This window comes from Manis javanica, chromosome 17 (genome assembly GCF_040802235.1).
Source record: "Manis javanica isolate MJ-LG chromosome 17, MJ_LKY, whole genome shotgun sequence".
NCBI classification, from domain to species: Eukaryota; Metazoa; Chordata; class Mammalia; order Pholidota; family Manidae; genus Manis; species Manis javanica.
In genome coordinates, this window is record NC_133172.1 from 5,731,939 (window position 1) to 5,753,318 (window position 21,380).

The following is a 21,380-nucleotide window of genomic DNA, read 5'->3' on the forward strand; positions in this document are numbered from 1 at the left end:
GGGTTTGCACCCAGCAACTGGAGCCTGGGCTCCTGTGTTCTCTGGGGCACAAGGCTCCGTGCCTCTGTGCCGGTGTTTGGGGGGCCCACCTGCCGGCCTCCCAAGGCTGGAGTCAGGTCGTGCTGAGAGCAACCCTTCCGTGAGGCCCCCGTGCCGTGTGGGCCGCCGCGCCCACTGGGTGGACTTGGACACATGATGGGGTGACTCTGGGCCTCAGTTCTTCCTCTGAAAAATAGGGGTGATAAGAGCCTGGGCCCAGGACTCGGTGTAAGGGCCGACGGGTTTCATACTTGTCATGGACTTAGAACCTGGGGAGCACTCATTTGCTGTGCAGTATGGGGCTCGCACGCCCCCTTGGCCCAGGTGGCGGCATGGCTGGAGAGCTGGGAGCTCTCGCGTGCCTGGTGCCATGTTGGCATGTGGTTGGCACTCGGATAGAGCAGTTGCCATCTGATGAATCAGGATTGTGATTGAGACGTAAGTGACACTTTGGGGGCAGAGCTGTGCTTTTTTAAAGCAGGATCTCCCCACCTCTGCTCCACTGACAGTGGGGCCGGGTCATCGTTGTCGCGGGGCCCACTTGGGCACTGTAGGGTGCGGTGCAGCACCGTTAGCCACTAGATGACAGCAGCACGCTGCCCCAGCCAGGTTCCAGTATCCCTAGATGTCACAGCTGTTTCCTGGTTGCGGAATCGCCCCTGGTCGAGAACCACTGTTTTAAAGGCATGCGGTCAACCCCCGCCCCTGTGCAGACCTCCACGCCAGCCCAGAAGGCCAGGAGGAGAGAGGCCCCTGTGCGATGGCCAGGCCCCCCCCCCGGCTCACCTCCCTCATCCGGGGCACTTCCTGGCCTGTCTAGTGGGGGCAGCGGCTGCCGTCTGACTGTCCTAGAGACACTGAGGACCAAGCCTCCCCTCTGAGGGTGAGAGAGGGGACCTTTTAGGGGTGTAGCACCAGGGGACTGCCAGAGGCAGGAAGGCTGTCCCTTCCTGGGTGGCCATGAGCGCAAGGATCAGTGAAGCCAGAGATGTGAGGGGTCGTGTCACATGACCCTGCCCTGCCCCTGCAGGACTGTGTCCGCCGCCTCTAGGCCGCCCCTCCTGTGCCGCCTCCTACGGGGCACCTTGCCCTCCAGTGTGCTTGGGGTCAACCTCACATCCCTCAGGCTGCACCTCAGCTGATGTCCCTGCATCTGGTAAGGGGGCTGGCCCCTCAGTTCATTCTCAGCAAACACCCGCCTTTACCCTGTGCTCCGTCCATCCTTCATTTATTCATGCTGCCGCACCATCTGTAAGCCGAGGCCCATTATAGGTGATGGCCAAGACCCACAGAGCCCCCTGCTGCCCGGGGCGGCTCACATTCCAGGAGGGAAGAGGCAGTAAATAGGCTGAGAAACGGAGGCCGAAGTGCAGCCTTGGGGCCTTGGAGTGCATCTGTGGTGGGAGCTGCCGAGCCCTCTACCAGCAGCCCGAGGCCTCTGCAGAGGCCCTTTCACAGAACCCAACTCCATTCTCTGTGGGGAGCCCAGGGAACACCTCAGTCCCCCAGACATTTGCTGAGCACCTGCCCTGCACTAGGCACTGCCGCACACCTGCAGAGGGCGACACGCCATCCCCAGCCCATGGCCACTGGGGGCAGCTGGCACCGCCGGGTGCTCTCCTCTGCCTAAAACCCTCTGGAGGCTCTGGACTCTGGAATGCCGGCAGGCTCTTTGTCGTGGTAACTGAGTCCAGGGTGGCTGGGCGTGGCCTGTCACCTTCCCCAGCTGGCGCCAGGGCTCCACCAGCCCTCCCCTGAGCACGGCTCTCTTTGGCCCTGGGGCCCCCCAGGTGAGCCTCTCCTCACTGCCCTCCTCCCCAGCCCGCAGCCCTCTCAACGCCCCTGCCCTGGTCCTAAGGCTCCTGTTTGTTAACTATCTGTTGGTTGGCTTCTGTGTGGAGACAGTAGTCTAGACACGGGCAGCACACCAGTGCACAAAGCCGACGGCCAGCCCTGCCCTCACTGAGCCTGGGTTCTAGAGGGAAAGTTGCTAAGGCCTGGGGAAACTGGGAGTATAGTAGGGGCAGCAGGGGCAGGAGGGGTTGCTGGCTGCAGCGTTACAGACACAGTCAGGGTGGTATCATGGAGAAGGTGACATCTGAGCAAACCGTTTGGAGGAGGTGAAGGTGGAGCGGTGGAAGGGTATGTGGGAGAGAGCTATCGATGCAAAGGCCCTGAGGCCTTTGAGGGAGGAACAAAGGAAGTTGGCTGGCTGGCTGAGGCTGGGGCTGGGTGGAGGTGAGGGCGGAGAGTAGATGCAGGGGCGGATCCTGCAAGGCCTCGTCCCTCAAGGACTGGGGCTCTTTGGCGGAGAGGAGGCTCCCAGCAGAGGGCAGGCGGCTCTGACTACTGGACGCAGAGGGCTGCTTCGAGGCTGGCGGCTCGGCTGGGACCGGGCTGGTTGCGGCAGGAGTGGTGAGAAGTAGGCAGGTCCTCAATCTGTTCTGAGGGTGGAGACAACAGGATTTTCCAAGCAGAGTGGGCGTGGGAAAGAGGGGAAGGGTGACCCCAAGGATTTAGGTCTGAAGTGGCCCGTTTGCTTGCGCATCTGTCGCCCCATCTCCCAGGCCACCGGCCTCCAGACCTTTTTGATCCACGTCCTCCTCTCAGAATTACACGTCAGCCCCAGGGACACAGGTGAATTATTTGTAAGTCACATACAGGTCTACTGCATCTGGGCACTGTATACACGATGAGGCATACACAAGAATGGGCATGGCACAGGATGGAAAGTGTGACTGGAAATCCTAAGCCTTTCACTTGTCACCCCTGGGGGTTCCTGCACCCCCCTCTCGAGGCCACCGACCCCTGCAAGCTGTATGTTCCCCAAGGGTGGAGAGTGTCACTGGTCGCTTGTGAGGGTTCAGTTGAATTGGCCTCCCTTGGCGGACACCTTGCGCGGTGGGGCCATCTCAGGAGCAATCAGAGGTGCTTTATAAAAGAGTAACTTTTTTTTTTGTTATCATTAATCTACAATTACATGAAGAACATTATGTTTACTAGGCTCTCCCCTACCCCAACTCCCCCCCACAAACCCCATTACAGTCACTGTCCATCAGCATAGTAAGATGTTGTAGAATCACTATTTGTCTAAAAGAGTAACTTTTTTTTTTTTTGAGAGGGCATCTCTCATATTTATTGATCAAATGGTTGTTAACAACAATAAAATTCAGTATAGGGGGGTCAATGCTCAATGTACACTCATTAATCCATCTCAAGTCTAATTCTCGTCAGTCTCCAATCTTCTGAAGCATAACGAACAAGTTCTTACATGGTGAACGAATTCTTACATAGTGACTAAATTCTTACATGGTGAACAGTACAAGGGCAGTCATCACAGAAACTTTTGGTTTTGATCACGCATTATGACCTATAACAATCAGGTCAAATATGAATATTCGTTTGATTTTTGTACTTGATTTATATGTTGATCCCACATTTCTCCCTTTATTATTATTATTATTTTTATTTTTAATAAAATGCTGAAGTGGTAGGTAGATGCAAGATAAAGGTAGAAAACATGGTTTAGTGCTGTAAGAGGGCAAATGTAGATGATCAGATGATCAGGTGTGTGCCTATGGACTAAGTATTAATCCAGGCTAGACAAGGGCAGCAAGACATCCACGGATGCAGAAGATTTCTCTCAAAGCAGGGGGAGTGAGGTTCTGAGCCTCACCTCTGTTGATCCCCAAATTCTCACCTGATGGCCCCCCTGCGACTGTGCCTGTCTTAGGTTGTTCCTCCCTCGAGGAATCTTACCCGTCTCTGGCTAACCAGTCATCTTCTGGGGCCATACAGGGAAATGTAAAGTTGGTAAGTGAGAGAGAAGCCATATTGTTTGAAAAGGTTAGCTTTTTACTTCTAAAAGAGTAACTTTTTGATTATCCAAATTAAAAAAGGAAAGAAAAATCACCCCTAGTCCCACCACCTAGATGTAAATACCTATTTACATTTTGTTTTAAAGCCTCCCTGGGTCTTTTCTATGCCTAGGTAAATGTAGTTTTAAATTATAATGGAATGAATACAAATTCATTTAGAAAAACTAAAGAATATACCTGAAGTAAAACCACAGGGACAAAAGCCGAATGTAATCTGATAACCGCAGGAAACTCCCATCAACATTCGGTGTCTTGGCCTTCAGATACCCCCAGTGTGTGCACAGTAGGCATGGGTATAAGCAGAAATCACACCATTTCCCCCAGGTTTGCAACTGGCCTTTGGCACCTAGGAGCTTAGCCACAAGCATCTTTCTCCCTGACACTCAGACTCATTCAAAATAGCAATTTTAGTGACTGCATAGGATTCTGGTGTGTGGACATCCTGCTATCTGACTGCCCCCTTCTTATTTCCAATCCCTTAACTGATGTATAAACAACACTGCAGTGAACATCCTTGGACCCTAGATTCTGGCCTTGGGGTAAATTCCTAGAAGTGCAATTGCAGGGCCAAAGGGAAGATGAGAGCAACCCTGCCCGGTGAGCCCCGGGGGGCCTGCTCACTTTGAGTGCCGTCACCCCTCACAGTGGCTGTGACCTCCACACACACGCGCGCACATGCTCATGCACACGAGGCCTGCACCAAAACTCGTTAGAGGTGGCCTAGTTTTGAGAGCCTTCTCTGTCCATGGTTGCTTGTTTATCATCTGACCCCCACATAGCCACCTCCAAGAGCGCAGAGAATTCACCCCACCCCCTGCTATGTTCCCAGGACCCAGGAGGTCCTCCACAGATACGTGTTGGTGAATGGGAGGCCAGCTCAGGAGCTCTGCCCCAGGGAACTTGGCAAGGCGGGAGGAGCATCTGTCCGCGTGCCTGCAGGGTGGGAGAACGGGGCAGCCCCGAGGCACCCTCCACCTGTGCCTCACCACTGTAAGGAGGAGAGGGCTGAGGAACACGCAGCGAGTGCAGGGGACGCCAAGGGCACGAAGCGGCACGCTGGCCTCTTGCTGGGACTATGGGGCCCACCTTTGGGGGTGGTGCAAATATGTGCTTCTGCAACCGATGAAGATAGCAAGTGGTGGCGGTGGTTGTTTTAATACTGTTCGCAGGCAAAATAATTGTTTTAAAAATCAGCAGTCTTCCACAAGCCTCTAATTGTTTGGGGGATCGGATGGGCATGCAAGTCCCAGGACTGTGGAGTTACCTTCTGAGGTGGAGGCCTGGAGACGTGCCTTCCTTCGGCCTCGAAGCCCAGTGCCACTCAGGCTGAGCCCCAGGCCACCGTCCGTGAGCTACCCGCTCAGGCAGGCCCGGTGCCGCCACCGCTCCTCTGTGTCCCTGTGGGTCTGGGTAGAGGCGGCCCTGGCCAGCCTCCACTGCTCCTCAGTGAGGCCTCAGGAGGCCTCACCCCTGTCTCCTCCTCCCTCGCTGCCTGGTACCCTGGCCTCACTCTGCTCCCCTCCTCCCAGAGCCAGCCGTCCTACATGTTTACTGTGGATCTTCTGCTTGTGTGTGTTCTTGCAAAATGCTTATTGTTGCTTTGTGCGCATGTGTTTTTAATTTACGTAAATGAAGCTGCGTTATAGATGGCTTTCTTTGTCTTCCTGTTTTCTCTCGGCCTGGGTTTATACGAGCCGTCAACACTGCTGCGTGCGCGTGTCTATTCCGCCTTTGAACTGCTGCAGAATTCCCCTTGCTGGGCGCCCTCCACCTGCCCCACAGCAAGTCCTCCCTGAGGACCCCTTTGGGAGCTGCAGGATAATACCCTTGGAATGTACACCAGGGGGAATCCCTGGGTCAGAGGACACACCTGTACTTAACCTCACAAAGCCCACCAATTCACCGAGGCCTCCAGGGGGCTGCCCGGGGGTCCTCAGGGGTCAGCCATGAAGTCATGAAGGCACTTGACCAGGAACTAGGATTCTTCCCTAAGAAACCAATCAGCCCATCCTGAGGAGCTACTCAGAGGTGCCCTGGATGGCCCGGCCACCAAAGCAGAGCCTCCGGTCCTGCTGCCCCGGGCCCTGGGGAGGCAGGTCCTCAGCGCACCCTGCCTGGGAACGTTCTGCAGCCGTTTGATGTGGAGTTTCAAAGAACACTGACACCAGGAAATGTTAACACAGAATGCTGAGCTTTCCAAGGATGCAAGCAGAATGTCCAGCTTGCTTTTAAAACAATTTAAAACAAAACAAAACAAAACAGAGACCCAGAAATGTTAACAGCACCTTTCTCCTTGCCCTGGCTTTGTGGAAGGTAATGAATTTTTTCTTTATGTTTTTCTTTATTCTCCAAATTTTCTTCAGGGAGGCATTTAAAATACCTTCTATTATCAGGAAAAGGTGAACCAGAAAGCACCTGTTCTGAGGGTGGAGTACAAATGTCCTACATGCTGAAGAAAATAGTCTGTCCTGGGATTGGCTCACATTCCCCCAGATGAGGGAAGGGCCGCTGACATTTGTGGGCCATTCACGCCGAGCCCGGGGGCTGGCAGCGCCCTTCCCGCTCGTTTAGTACCTCGAGGGCAAGACGGCTTCTCCCATCTTACGGATGTGGATACTGAGGCGCAGTGTGAGGTCGCCCCGTGGCGATGCCCTTGGCCGGGGAGCCTGCTAGAGAAGCAGGGCCCAGCCAGACGCAGGAAGCAGCTTCAGGGAGGTAGATCGTTGTGAAGACAAACTCACCTGGTGCATTACCAAGGCGAACACCAGAAATGCCTTTTCAATTACCCACTAGTTTGAGATTTTCTGGGTGGTTGATCTCTCCTGCATCCGGAAATACAGGGAGGTTTTGACTCTTCCCAGCCGGAGCCCTCAGAGGAAGGACCCGGCGGGCTGACGGACCTGGAAGGGCCCTTGTGAGGTCATCTGGGCTGGAACGGGCACAGCCCCCCTCCACTGCCCGCACCCAGGCCGCCCCCGTCATGTCTAAGTGAGCCCCGGCCTCCGTCCCGACTCCGGTTTCTCCTTCATTCCCCCTGGGGAACCATCACAGAGGGGGTCCCCTAACCCTGATGAACCTTGGCTTCCACAGCTCTCAGTGGGGCTCCTGGTGCTTTGTTGGTTCGGTATCACGATGTGTGACACACAGAAGAACAGAGCAAACGTCCAGCTCAAGAGGTCAGGAAGAAACAGCCTCATAAATGCCTCCCAGGCAGTGCAGAGCCCCAGCCTCCAGGTTCCTTCCCTGGTCCCGAGGGACAGCCATCCTCTGCCTTCCGACTCCAAGGGCTGTTTTGAGCCGCCTGTGGATGGAAATCATGCATCTACACTCCTGCACGTCCGGCTCCTTTCTGCTGCCCACTGCTGCTGAGACGCGCTCTTGTTTCCTGTGGCCGTGGCTTATTTGCTTTCCCTTTGTCTTGTTGCATAATATTCTACCTGATGACAAGCCCATGATGGCCTTTGGATTGCCTCCAGTTTGGGGTGCGCGGTCTGCCTGGTCTTAGGGTTAGAATCTCGTTGGCTGGAGGAGGTGTGGGTGGAACTCCACCCTGTCTACCCCATGGAGAAGGGCCTGCAGGCCGTGGGCTGGAGCAGAGGCCACGCCGAGGGTGCCCAGACGGGCCCGAGCGCACACCCCTGGGACCGTCTGGGATCAGCTCAGGGAAGGACACCGCACGCAGGTTGAGTCCAGTACCACTGAGCTCACCCACTTCCTCTGGCGTCAGTCCCCCGGGCTCTGCCTGTCTGCCCGCCTTGCTGAGACAGGGCTCTGAGGATGAGGCCCCCGGCCCTCCGGCCCCCCTGGGCCTCCGCTCTTCTGCTCTCCCGTTACCTAGCTAGTGTCAGCACTTATGACTGTGGGGGACAGTCGAGGCTGACTCACAGCTCTTCCCCAGGCACGTGAGCAAACCTGCACTCACTGTTGTCATCAGTCAAGTGAGGACAATAACAGTCATTCAGTCATAGAGCTGCTGAGGAATCTGAACCCCTCGTCCTTTGGAAAAGCGTGTACTGTCCTGAGCGCCACCATGTGCTAGGCGCTCCCCCAGGCCCTGCGAACGCAGCAGTCGTTAGCAGGTCAGGAGGCGGCAGCATGTGGGTGGTGACTTGGCGAGGCGGACAGTGAGCCTGTTCCCACGCCTCCGACGTCTTCAGTCGGGAACGTTTCAACCTCGGGTGCCTCTTCTGATCCCCCAGACCCCCGGGCACCCCAGACATTGATCACACCTGTGCACGTCAGTCTCGGTCTCCCCTGGCCCCAGCACTGATGCACTGTAGGTCCCAGCACTGTCAACTGTTGGGTTAATGAACAGTTAATGAGATCCACGTGCGTCTTGCAGAGCCATGTGGCCTCTGAACCTCATGACGGCCCCAGGAAAGGGGTGAGTGGGGCTTGTCCCTGTTCAGTTAGCAGACGGAGGCCCTGACAGACGGGAGACGCATGTCTTCCCCGCCACTAATCACCCTGCTTCACCCCTACCCATGCCCCACCCCACCCACCTACCAGGCCTTAGGCAAAGTTGGGGTGCACTTAGCCACTGCATGTCCGCCTGATAGAGATCTTGTCCCACATTGTCGGCACCCAGGTTCAGAGGCCTGTCTGGGCACCTGCGGCTGGGGGTCCATCAGGCCTCAGAAGGCCAGTCCCAGGTGGACAGATGGAAGGACATGGTGGGGGGCATGGACAGACGGGTGCGTGGATGGACAGTCCCACAATGAGTGAGCTGGGCAGGAGTGGCCAGGAGGCCGAGACAGGCCGAGTGATGAGGCCCTGACCGGTGTAGACAGGATGGTGCTCTGGGGGAGACAGCATGTGCTCAGGTGTCGGGGGAGCACTTACCAGGTGCCAGGTGCTGCGCTAGGCCCTGATGTGTAAGAGGGCATGCAATCCTCTCACCAGTCCTCGGAGGTAGATCTTACCATCCCCACTGCATGGACGGGGATGCACACCCCGAGGTCCAAAACCCACCCAAGTTACACAAGTGGCTTCACCTCTAGGGTGCAGGGCTCAGCATGCAAAGACAGCTCGGCGGGGCTGGGACACAGGGACAGGACAGGTCTGCCTGGGCACAGTGGCCATTTGGGGTGCTGAGGCCCAGCGGAGTTTGAACTCTGTCCTCTCTGGTAAACAGCAGGGGCCACTGGGCTGTGGCCAGAGCCCACCCTGTGTAGGGGTGGAGGCCCGCCTGTGCAGCGGGGGCGGGAGAAGGCTGAGAGGCGGACTCCAGGAAGCGGGGCCTGGCACCTCCTAGTGGGCACAAGTGTAGGACCTGCTGTTGGGCAGTGAGGGGGTGAGTGATGGTACTGATTGAAACGGCTGCCGCAGGCTGCCCTGGAGGGTGGCTGTGCTCGGGAGGCCACTCTGCACCTGCCTGTGCTGCGTGGCCTCAGTGCAGGCTTGTTCAGGCCGCTGAGCACCCACGCTGCAGAGGAGGAGACAGAGGCCCCCCCAGGCTCACACAGGAGCGGCTCAGTGAGCAAGTGGGTCCTGCATGGTCCCCAAGCCTGCCAGGCCCCTGAGGGGGCAGCTGGGAAGTCCCCCCTGCAAAGAGGCACAGGTCTCACATCTCAGGGAAGGAGGAAATATGACAAGTCATCATAAAAGCTTTTGGCATAGAAAAATAACAATGTTTATAAAATCGTGAGTGTAAAAAAGTTAACACAAAACCAATGACCACCATAGTAAGCTTACTAGACTTGGTTATCCGTTCGTTACATGCAAAACGTATAAAAACAATTAATCTTAATAGTGTTAAGATGAATAATTCACTTAATCATTTTCCTACCACAGTTAAATTTTTAATAAAGGATTCCTTGACAGTTTATTTTCTTTAAAACCCCAACAGAACAGAGTGGGTTTTTTTTTTAGTGTTTGTAATGTTTACTTATCACAACTGAAGTGGAAAGTCCCCTAAATAATAGGCCAAGTTCAGGATGAAAGGAGGGGGACAGGCCCCCGTACAGGGTTGGGAGGCGCTCATTGGTGGGGCCACCTTCCCTTGCCTGACTGATATCTGTCCTTGACAGTCGGCACAGAGCCGGGTGCGGGTGGGGAGGGCTCAGCAAATGTGGGCTGGAGGACTGATGGGACATGTGGGGTCTGGGCTGGGGGGTGGCTGTCAGAGATAGGACTAGGCCCAGCCTGCCTGCCACAGGGCAGCATGTCAGGGTCCCATTAGGCCAAAGATGTCATGCCAAGAGGGCCGGGGGATTTGCCCACCCCAAGAGCTAGTCTCCCCACCGACCATCCTACTCTGTGACCTGGACCGTGGCATCAGAGCTGATGTGAGATAATCTCAAACTATGCTGTGGAGGGTCTGCAGGTCCGCCTCTCTCCCTGCAACCAAAACAGCGCCCTGTTTATACCATTGCCACTTAAGTGATCATTTGCATAATTATTATGTTTAGTGTCTCTCCTCTGCTCGGAGTCAGGGCTGCGTCTGTTTTGTCCACCACCAGAACCCCAGAGCCCAGCACAATGCTTGACATATAGCAGGTGCTCAAAGAATGTATGTCAAATGAGCAAACCAACACATGGGTAGTGTTTGAATAATGAATGGGCTCTGCAGCTCAAAAGACACATTGAAACCCATAGTCTGCCCATCATCTTGGATCGGGGTGGGCAGGCGCGGTGGAGACCTCACATTTAGATGCAGGGCAAGTAGACTCTGAGAATGTGAGACTAGATACCTCTCTGAACCCCCATTTCCTCCAGCAGTAAACCATCCACTGTGAAGGGAGGCAGGGACATGCAGTTGACACCCCCTTTGTGAGAGGCTTTTCCACAAGGACCCAATGAGATCCCAACCTCAGAGCACTGAGAATAGGGTCTGGCACATTATAGACACTTAACAAATAATGGTCCGCCCTTGCCTGCCCAAGATGGCAGTTTGTATTGAGTAGACACAGGGTCTGCTTTGTATTGTTTGCGAGGACAGGAGAGGAACTGGCTGACTCTGGTCTTTTAAGTATGCAAGTTAAATTTTAAAAGTAGCCACTGAAAGAAGAGAGAATGCATGAATCTAAAAATAATAGATGGGGAAGAAAATGGAATAAGAAGAAAATCAATCCCAAAGATGACAGAAAAAGGGAAAGAACAGGCTGCAAAAAAATAAGGACAAATAGCACAAAATAACATAGTAAGATAATTCCAAATGTATCACTTACAATGATCACAATAAATGTAAATGGACTAAACTTCCAGTCAAAAGACAGAGATTTTCTGACTGCATTAAAAACAAAATCCAAAAGACACACCTAAAACATAAGGACAGAAAGGATGAAAGCAAAAATGATGGCAAACACTGACCAAAAGAAAGCTGGGGTAGATTTAATAAGTCAGACACATGAACTGTGAGGGAAAAAAGAGAGTCATTTGGGACCAAAACCAGAACACGGGCGCTCTTCGGCTCCTGGGTTATGTCACTGAGGGCTTCGATATGTTGCCATTGTCACCCAGGTCAAAAGGTGTGACATCAGCTGACACACGGGGGTGCTCTCCAAACAAGAGTCCTGTCCATTCTGGTCCATTCATTCAACTCTGGCTCAAGGCCACCATGAATTAGGCCTTGAACTGGGCACAGGGAGTGCAGAAATCATTCTGATGGAGTCTCTACTCAGTAGCCTAGCCAAGGAGATAGATGTATTAAACCAGCATGGTAAGGGTTTGATAAGAAATGTGTGACAAGCTAGTGAGCAGGGAACCAAAGAGGGCCTCTGGGGGCAGGTAGCTGGAATTTTCCAGGAAACAAGGAGGAAAACACCATTGCAGGCATAGGGCACAGCCTGTGTCCAGACAGAGAGGCTGAGCAGAACATGGCGAGCATGTGAAACCCACACATCTCCCTATGGCTGGCACGGAGCAGAGCCAACAGGCAGTCCTGTAGGGCCTCTGACACCAGTTTGAGGGTGATAGGGAGCTATGGGAGGGCTATGAGCAGGGGTGTGACAGGAGCTGAACTGCATATTAGACAATTCTGACAGACAATATAGAGGAAAGTTGCTGGGGAAGAAACTGGAAGCCTGGAGAAGACAAATGTTAATGACCATTATCAGCTGAATTAACAGTTAACAAATCTGTATTACTGCATGCTTGCTGTGTTCTAAGCACTCACTGTCTTGTGCAAGTACCTGTGAGGAAAGTACGCCCAGAGATATTGGGGCACTCACCTAAGGTCACACAGCTGGTCTGAGGCAAAGCCAGAACTCAGACCCAGTTCTGGATCTGAGAACGAGTGGGTCCTGCATGGTCCCCAAGCCTGCCAGGCCCCGGCCACGTGGGGGCAGCCGGGGAAGTCCCCCCTGAGCTGCTCCCAGTCATCCTGCAGAGTGAGGTTTGAACCTGGGCAGTGCACACCTCCACCCTCCACTATGTTTAGTGTCTCTTCCCTGCTCCGGGTCAGGCTCTGCAGAGTCACGGCTGGGTCTGTTTTGTCCACAACCGGAACTCCAGACCCCAGCACAATGCTTGACATATAGTCCTGGTAAAAATAAAGGGAGTCACTATTTGAAGCAACCCCACGGCACATCCTCAATAAAACCAGGCTTCCCTGTGCAACAACACCCCCATCCTGCTTAGCACAAGCATTATTAGAGTGACTTGTGGGGACCCTTCCCAGTTTGCGAGTGCCCCTTCATCTCCCTGCACAGGCCCCCTTCCTGTCATGGCTGGGACGCAGAGCAGGAGCCTCAGGCTCTGCCTAGACCTTACAGATGTGCTGAGGACCAGGGAAGTGGAAGCTGCAGCCTCTAGGCTCCAATCTCACCTTCCCGGGCGAGCACGGTGGAGTCACTTGGCCTCACCGAACTTCGGCCTCCTGGTCTCTGAAGCGCCCACCTTGCTGTGGAGGGTGGAGGGGTGCACTGCCCAGGTTCAAACCTGGCTCTGCCGTTTCCTCATCCCAGGACCTTGCTGAGCCGGTTCCTCCTCTGAAAAGTAAGCCCCTGCAGGGCTGGCAGGGAGACTGAATGGAGGACGACCAGCCCAGAGCCTGGCATTTGGTACCTGGATCCAGTGAGTCACCCATCACCTCCGGTCTTCAGAACATCTCTGTGAGGCTGACCTTTCCCAGAGAACAGCCCCTTCCCCATTCGCTCCTTCAGAACTGCTTGTCTCCATTCAATAAACAACAGAGGAATGAATAAGGACATTTGGACTGGGTCCGAGAGGGTGAACAGGGGCTTTCCAAGTGGATGAAAAGGGAAGGGCACCCCAAGCACAGGGAACAGCATATGCAAAGGTAGAGGAGCTGAGACAGTTCCAGGAGTTGACACTGGCTGAAATGTAGCAGAAGCAAGGGCTGCAAGTGAGGGGCAGAGGGAGGCAGACACCAGGCTACGCAGGGCTGGATTTCCCCTGAGGGCACTGGGGAGCCATGGAGGGCTCCAGAGGGAGGGAGGAGTCAGCTCTTCGTGCAGCAAGACCCTGGCAATTCCCTGGAGGGGAGAGATTGGAGGTCCCAGCTGGGCGGTAAGGACAGAGAGAAGATGGCTGTGAGCCATTCAAAAGGGATGGGGCCATCAGGCTGGCTGGCCCCGCAGGTGAGGCCGTGGGCGGTGTGGGGTTCAAGTTGCAGGCCCACTTTTGACTGGGCAGATGGACTGCAAGGGTGAGCTGAGAACAGGAGCTGCAGTCCTGCTCAGCCTGCAGATGGGTTGGCAGGGAGCTGGGGAGGCGCCCGGGGCTGCGTGTGACTAAGACAGGTGAGGGGTGGTTCCCAGGGACTCCTCACTGGCCCCTGGGCCAGAAATCCCTTTGCTCTCCGTTTCTCAGGCCAAGCTCACCAGTCTAGCCTTTGGGAAGCCCGCCTCATCCTCTGCCCGATGGTTGGTGGTGAGTCGTCTTCCTGCTGCTGCTCTTGTTGTTATTAGTAGTAGTAGTAGTAGAAACAGCAAGGGAGTGCCCGCTTCGTGCTCCTCCAGCGTCTCCCGGGGTGATGCCACGCCCGTCCTGTGAGAAGGGTTCTCTGGTGGTTATGTTTGGGAAACGGGGAGCGGAGGAAAGTGGAACCCTCGTTTCCCGCAGGACTTGCTGGAACCTCCGGGAGGGACCCACAGGCCCCAGACCTGCCTGATCAGGAGCGACTTTCTTAGCACCTCAGGGGATGAGGCCGCGGGAGAACGCATGGGAGGCGAGTGGGCCGATGTGGCCCTGGAGGAAACAGGCTTCCAGCGCTCGCGTCCAGCCAGCCCAGGAGCACTCAGGTCCCCTGCCCGGCCGCATGGCCGCCCGCTGCAGGCGCCCCACGCCTGCCTGGCCGCCCCTTGTCAGGTCCTGCTGTGCCACTGCCCGCTGACTGGAGCTTCCCTCCGGCCAGTCGCCCACCATCAGCTTTACACGCCACTCATCCTCTCCTTTGTGTAAAAGAGCGTTTACTGGGGTTTCCTCCGGTTCTAAAAGTCAGCACTGTTCACTGCAGGAAATCAGAGAGGGCAGGAGCATCTCAAGGAGATGAAAGACCGGTCCTGTCAGTTCCATCTCGGTGTCCAAGGGAGGCATGACCATATTTCTGGATAGCCATGAAAATTGTTGTTGAAGCGTATTTCATGATATGAGAACATGCTCACAACAGAATACTGTGAGGGGGAAATGGCAGAGCCCCAGAGAGTATATCATGTCACCAAAATTGTGTTAAGAAAAAAAAGGTAATGAAAAAATACACCCTGATTCATACACATAGAAAAAAGATTGGAAAGATTTGTGCCAAATTGTTAACATTAAGTAAACTCTGGGTAAAGGTCCTTAGGCTGATTTTTCTTTTCTTCTTACACTTTTTCCTAAGATGAGTATTTTTACTCTTCATCAGCAGGAACAAAAAGGTGTGGGAAGTCGCTTGCGTAGGCCAGCCCCAGGCCTGGCCCACAGGGCACTTGTGCTCCTGTTTAATTATTAGAGGAGGGAGGGGACTGACCCAATTCCATCCCACTGTCCCTAAAAACCACTCAAAGTGAATTGAGAATCTCAAGGTTTTAAGACCCCAATGTGTCTCCTCGTGTATCAGTTTAACCTGGAGGTCCCCCCTTCTCCAAACAAGGCGCCAGGCTTATTTTATGAATCCTCGGGAACCTGGTTTCCATGCAGGGAGTGGACCTCAGTTTGGTCAGGAAGGGTTTAAGACAGGGGACTCCAACGGGGTGCTTTCGAACTCCATTACAAAATGCAGCAAATGAACCCAAAACCTGAGTGTGAGCCACCGTCCTCCAGGTCCCGTGGCTGGACGTGGGGGGCCTAGACTCTGGTAGGCCAGACAGGGGCACACTGACAGCTAGGTGCCGCTGAGCACGGGCCAGGGTCCGGGGGGTGGGTAGAGGGAGCCGGGACATCCTCCCGAGCAGGTGGCATGGAGCCGGGCGTTGAAGGGCAGATGGAAGGAAGCCAGCAGAAAAGTAGGAACAGTGTTCCTGGCAGAGGGAATAGCCAGTGCAAAGTCACAGGGGCAGGGGCTTGTTTGCTCTGTTCTGGGCCTTGCTGGAGCAGGAAGGGGATGGCGCAGAAGGGGGGTGAAGAGAAAGGCAGGCAGGTCATGCCAGGCCAGTGAACTGCTCAAGGGCAGGGACCGAGTCTTGTAATGGGATGGCACCGTCACTGCGTTCTTGGTCGGCGGCTCAGTATCGGCGGGGGGGGGAGGGGAGAACTATGCTGGGAAGGACGGGTGACCAGGGAGGGCTGCGAGCCCATCAGGGATGGATCTGCAGGAATGAGAGGACCCTCTGGGTGGAGAGGACAGGACAGGACAGGGCCGGCGGGCATGGGCGGGCGCCAGCGGCACCAGGCTGACACCCCTGATTTCAGTTGGACTGTGCGGCGCAGGCATATTGGGACTGCCTTGGGTTAGAAGGCTCGGGGCTCCGGTCCCAATGGCACAGTCGTGGTTACTTAATGCCAACAATAGCAATAATAATAACCGTGTGCTGAGAGCCCCTGAGAACTCCCGAGGAGCCAGCACTGCTGAGCATGTGTGCAGTGGCCTCTTCATCTTCCTCACCGCCCTGGGCAGCAGCCTCCATCACTGTCCCTTCTTGGCCAGCCGAGGCCCAGAGGGCTCAAATGACAGGCCCGACAGCCACGGGGCAGATGGGATGTGAATGGGGCTCTGTCTCCATGGCCACCCCTGTGGCCTCAGCCTCTCCATCCGTCGAATGGTAAGAGCAATGCCATCGGTACCAGGCAGCCGCGCAGGTGGTGCCCCGCCAGTTGCCACCCCGGGGCCCACTCCCTCCCTGAAATGCCACCAACGGTCTTCGTCCCCAGGCTGCTGGAGGCTAAGGCCTAACTGCTCACAAAGCATCGCGGCCCGACGGCACCTTGGAGACCCACACGGCTGACAGGGCGGCCACTGGCCACGCGGCTGCCCAGTGCATGGGTGTAAAATGCACGGCACTTGCAACACCTCCTGTGAGAAGAGTGTACACAGGCTCATTAGTAAGTTTTCATCTTGATCATGTGCTGAACTCATAACACCTTGAATATATTGGGTTAAATAAATACATCATTAAAATTGATTCACCTGTTTTGTTTTGCGTTTTTTTTTATTGTGGCTTCCAGGAAGTTTAAAATTAGATATGCAAAGCAAAACTGAAGGAACAAAATAGCAGCAGACTCACAACTCCAGGAAGGGACTAGCGGTTACCAAAGGGGATGGGTGGGAGAGGGCAGGTGGGCAGGGAGGGAGACCCGGATTGAGGGGTATCGTGATTGGTGCACATGGTGTGTGTGGGGTCACGGGGAAGACAGAGTAGCTCAAAGAAGACAAATAGGGACTCTGGCATCTTACGATGGGCAGTGACTGCAATGGGGTATGGGGGGGACTCAATAATAAGGGTGAATGTAATAACCACATTGTTTTTCTTGTGAAACCTTAATAAGAGTGTATATCAATGATACCTTAATTTAAAAAAATAGGTATGCTGTTCCCACGGTCTTTCTGTTGGACAGTGCTGGCATCAAGAGTGACAATTATTATTTTGTGATTATGACTATTCCAGCAATACTATTGTTCCTTATGCCGGGGGCCTCTCAGATACAGTCTTATTTTTTAAAAACTTTTAAAAGTGTATTTCTACTTATTATAAAAGTAACTTTATACAGCATCTTACTACGCTGATGGATAGTGACTGTAATGGGGTTTGTGGGGAGGGACTTGGTGAAGGGGGGAGTCTAGTAACCACAATGCTCTTCATATAATTGTAGATTAATGATAATAAAATGAATTTTTAAAGAAGTAACTTTGCTCATTAAAGAAAAAAATAACTCAAGAATAAAAATTGCCCATAATCCCCAGCAGCTGGAGTTCACTACTGAGAGGAGCTTGGCATGTTTCCTTCCAGTCTTCTCTTGGTGCAGAGAACCTGCAGCTTCTCTATTTTTACAAAGTGCTGAGCACACAGCATGCTGTTTGGAGTTCTCCAGTGCTCCTTACTACCGTAATGCACGCATTCCCCCTCGGCGTTAACCAGGCCTCGGAAATGCCATCTGATGGCTGCAGGGTCTGTTGTGCCTCAGTGGACTCCGCCCAGCGATCAGTGAGGACATCTGCTAAGATCCTCCCTCCCATGCCCAGCCCAGCACTGCCCCTGTCTGTCCCGTCAGCGTCATCCCTGAGAAGTGGCAGCCAAGTTCAGGGGCTAAGAGCCAGGACTCTGGCCAATCCCAGGTCTGCCGTCCCTTCCTGGGTGGCCTTGGGCAAGTCCCCGCACCTCTCTGTGCCTGTTTCCTCCCTGGAAGGTGGAGATAATTCATAATCCCTCACATGAACCCCTCGAGGCCAGTTGTATCTTGGCATTCTGATATTAGGTCATAACACACAGCATATTTTCACAGCACCCCTGTGGGTGTTTCTACTCCCTATCAAATGTGAGAATATTTCTAGAGTGAAATGTTTGAATAGTCACATGAGTGGGATCAATAAAAGCTTTAAATACTTAGCATGAGTTCTGATCAGGTTTTCCCACCAAAACCTGGGATGGGATTTGGTGCCGAAGTCATGAAAAATCTGGTTGTCGGAGCTTTAGGGATTTCAGAGTTGGAGGGATTGAATGAGTTCCTATCCTGCAGGGCAGTTTGGCAGGTTAAATGAGTTGTTGCCCGGAAAGCATTTAGAACAGCGTCTGACACCGAAGAAGGGCTCTGTGCCTGTTAACTGCTGGTGGAAATGTTTTTATTTTTTTTTAATGAGACGTAATTTACATATCATAAAATGCCATTTTGTGTGTACAGTGTGGGGAGTTCTGACAGTTGCACTCACCCATGTAGCCACCACAGCAATCTGACACATTTCCATCACCCCGGAGAGCTCCCTCTGGCCCTCCCACCCTGTCCTTCCCTGCATGTGCTCGGAGACAACCGCTTAGCCCACTGGAACGCGAATGAATGGGACCCTCCCACACACGCTCCTTTGGGTCTGGCTTCTCTTGCTCAACACGACGCCTGTGAGATTCATCCAAGTTGTGTGTGTATGAGGTTTGCTCCTTTCACTGGGCAGCCATGCTGTGCCAGCGTAGCGTGTACAGCGAGCCCGTCACCCACTGGCGGACACTTGGGTGCTTTCCAGTTTAGACACCAATGAACGCAGATGCTGTGAGCGCCCATCACCAGCAACAGCGGGAGGACAGCTGCTCTCCTGTCACTCACGGGGCAGCACTTGGGAGCGGAGTGGCCAGGTTCTCTATAACTATGTTTAACTTCATAAGAAAACAGTTTTCCAAGGTGGTCTTATGGTCTTACACTCTCATGGGCAAAGGGAGAACTTGGGCCGCTCAGCATCCTCACCAGCACTTGGTGACGCTGCGATTGTCACCAATTATCAGTGGTATTTGTGTCACTGATCCGTGTCTCCCATCCCCCCAGGTGATCCGGACGGACACATTCAAGCACCTGCGGCACCTGGAGATCCTGCAGCTGAGCAAGAACCTGGTGCGCAAGATCGAGGTGGGCGCCTTCAATGGGCTGCCCAGCCTCAACACGCTGGAGCTGTTTGACAACCGGCTGACCACCGTGCCCACGCAGGCCTTCGAGTACCTGTCCAAGCTGCGCGAGCTCTGGCTGCGCAACAACCCCATCGAGAGCATCCCCTCCTACGCCTTCAACCGCGTGCCCTCGCTGCGGCGCCTCGACCTGGGTGAGCTCAAGCGGCTGGAGTACATCTCGGAGGCGGCCTTCGAGGGCCTGGTCAACCTGCGCTACCTCAACCTGGGCATGTGCAACCTCAAGGACATCCCCAACCTGACAGCCCTGGTGCGCCTGGAGGAGCTGGAGTTGTCAGGCAACCGTCTGGACCTGATCCGGCCCGGCTCCTTCCAGGGCCTCACCAGCCTGCGGAAGCTGTGGCTGATGCACGCCCAAGTGGCCACCATCGAGCGCAACGCCTTCGACGACCTCAAGTCGCTGGAGGAGCTCAACCTGTCCCACAACAACCTGATGTCGCTGCCCCACGACCTCTTCACACCCCTGCACCGCCTGGAGCGTGTCCACCTCAACCATAACCCCTGGCACTGCAACTGCGACGTGCTCTGGCTGAGCTGGTGGCTCAAAGAGACGGTGCCCAGCAACACGACGTGCTGCGCCCGCTGCCATGCGCCCGCCGGCCTCAAGGGTCGCTACATCGGCGAGCTGGACCAGTCACACTTCACGTGCTATGCGCCCGTCATTGTGGAGCCGCCCACGGACCTCAACGTCACCGAGGGCATGGCCGCTGAGCTCAAGTGCCGCACGGGCACCTCCATGACCTCCGTCAACTGGCTGACGCCCAACGGCACCCTCATGACCCACGGCTCCTACCGCGTGCGCATCTCCGTCCTGCACGACGGCACGCTCAACTTCACCAATGTCACCGTGCAGGACACGGGCCAGTACACATGCATGGTGACGAACTCAGCCGGCAACACCACTGCCTCGGCCACACTCAACGTCTCTGCCGTGGACCCCGTGGCGGCTGGCGGCGCCGGGGGAGGCGGGGGCAGCCCAGGGGGCGGCGGGGGCGGCGGAGGGGGCAGTGGCGGCTACACCTACTTCACCACGGTGACAGTGGAAACCCTGGAGACGCAGCCCGGAGAGGAGGCCCTGCAGCCGCGGGGGACGGAAAAGGAGCCGCCGGGGCCCACGACGGACGGTGCCTGGGGCGGGGGCCGGCCCGGGGATGCGGCGGGCCCAGCCTCGTCGTCCACCACGGCGCCCGCCCCGCGCTCCTCGCGGCCCACCGAGAAGGCGTTCACGGTGCCCATCACGGACGTGACGGAGAACGCCCTCAAGGACCTGGACGACGTCATGAAGACCACCAAGATCATCATCGGCTGCTTCGTGGCCATCACGTTCATGGCCGCCGTCATGCTGGTGGCCTTCTACAAGCTGCGCAAGCAGCACCAGCTCCATAAGCACCACGGGCCCACGCGCACCGTGGAGATCATCAACGTGGAGGACGAGCTGCCCGCCGCCTCCGCCGTGTCCGTGGCCGCCGCCGCCGCGGCCGTGGCTGGCGGGGGCGGCGTCGGCGGGGACAGCCACCTGGCCCTGCCCGCCCTGGAGCGCGACCACCTCAACCACCACCACTACGTGGCGGCCGCCTTCAAGGCGCACTACAGCGGCAACCCCAGCGGCGGGGGCAAGGGCCCGCCCGGCCTCAACTCCATCCACGAACCTCTGCTCTTCAAGAGCGGCTCCAAGGAGAACGTGCAAGAGACGCAGATCTGAGGCCCGGCCGCGCGCACGCGCAGGGCAGCCCGGGATGGGGCTCGGGGCCGGTGCGCGCGGCTCCGCGGGGCGGCTCGCGGCCGGGACGGGGCGGCTGGGGCGTGGCGCTCCCCGCTGGTCCCGGGCCGGCCCTCCGCCTCCGCGGGGAGGAGCTCCGAGGGGGGTCCCGCCCCCTCACTCCCGTCAGCCCACCCTTTACGTTCCTTTTTTGCAGTTTGACGCCTGACCCCTCCCAACCCTCCACCCTGGAAACTGAAAAGACAGACGCGTGGTCACAGCCTCCGGCCCAGGGGCCCCCCCCACTCGGGGCCGAGCCCACCCCGCCGCCCCCTGGCTGGGGTGGGGCAGCCTCCACCCGGCCCCCCCTCCCCGGGCGCCCAGCCCCCACCTGCCCCACAGACTCTTTTGATACTGAAGGGAGGTTTGCGTCAACGACTACCTGCTCTGTAATTACTTTAAAAAAAAAACACGGAAAAAGTAAAAAAATATTTTTTTTGGTCATGAAAGCATGGAGGAGAACAAAACCAGAGTGAATGTTGGGAGGCAGAGAGAGGGTGGAAGCTGAACCTCTCAGGCCCCATCCGGGAGGTGGCCGGTTGACGGGGGCGGTGACACTGCCTGGTAGCCTGAGGCCCTCACCCTTGACCTTGGAGACCCAGCACACCTGGCACTGGTATTTAATCTCCAGGAAGCCCTTCTGAGGCACCCCTGGGTCCCTCTCCAACAGCCCCCGGCTTCACAGCATCCCTTCCAGGTGCTGGGTAACAGTGGCCACAC

At 55.7% G+C, this 21,380-nt stretch overlaps 1 protein-coding gene across 3 annotated transcripts in view; it reads left to right on the plus strand.

Moving 5' to 3' along the window:
• The window catches only part of LRRC4B (leucine rich repeat containing 4B), a 37,765-nt gene extending 17,022 nt beyond the window's left edge, over positions 1-20,743 (plus strand). For all 3 annotated transcript variants that reach the window (XM_073225838.1, XM_017661570.3, XM_037025725.2), the window contains one exon: positions 18,765-20,743. In XM_073225838.1, coding sequence (XP_073081939.1) covers positions 18,765-20,603 — 1,839 coding nt within the window. In that variant the 3' untranslated portion in view covers positions 20,604-20,743. The remainder of the gene's footprint in view (positions 1-18,764) is intronic.
• Positions 20,744-21,380: the final 637 nt, after the last annotated feature.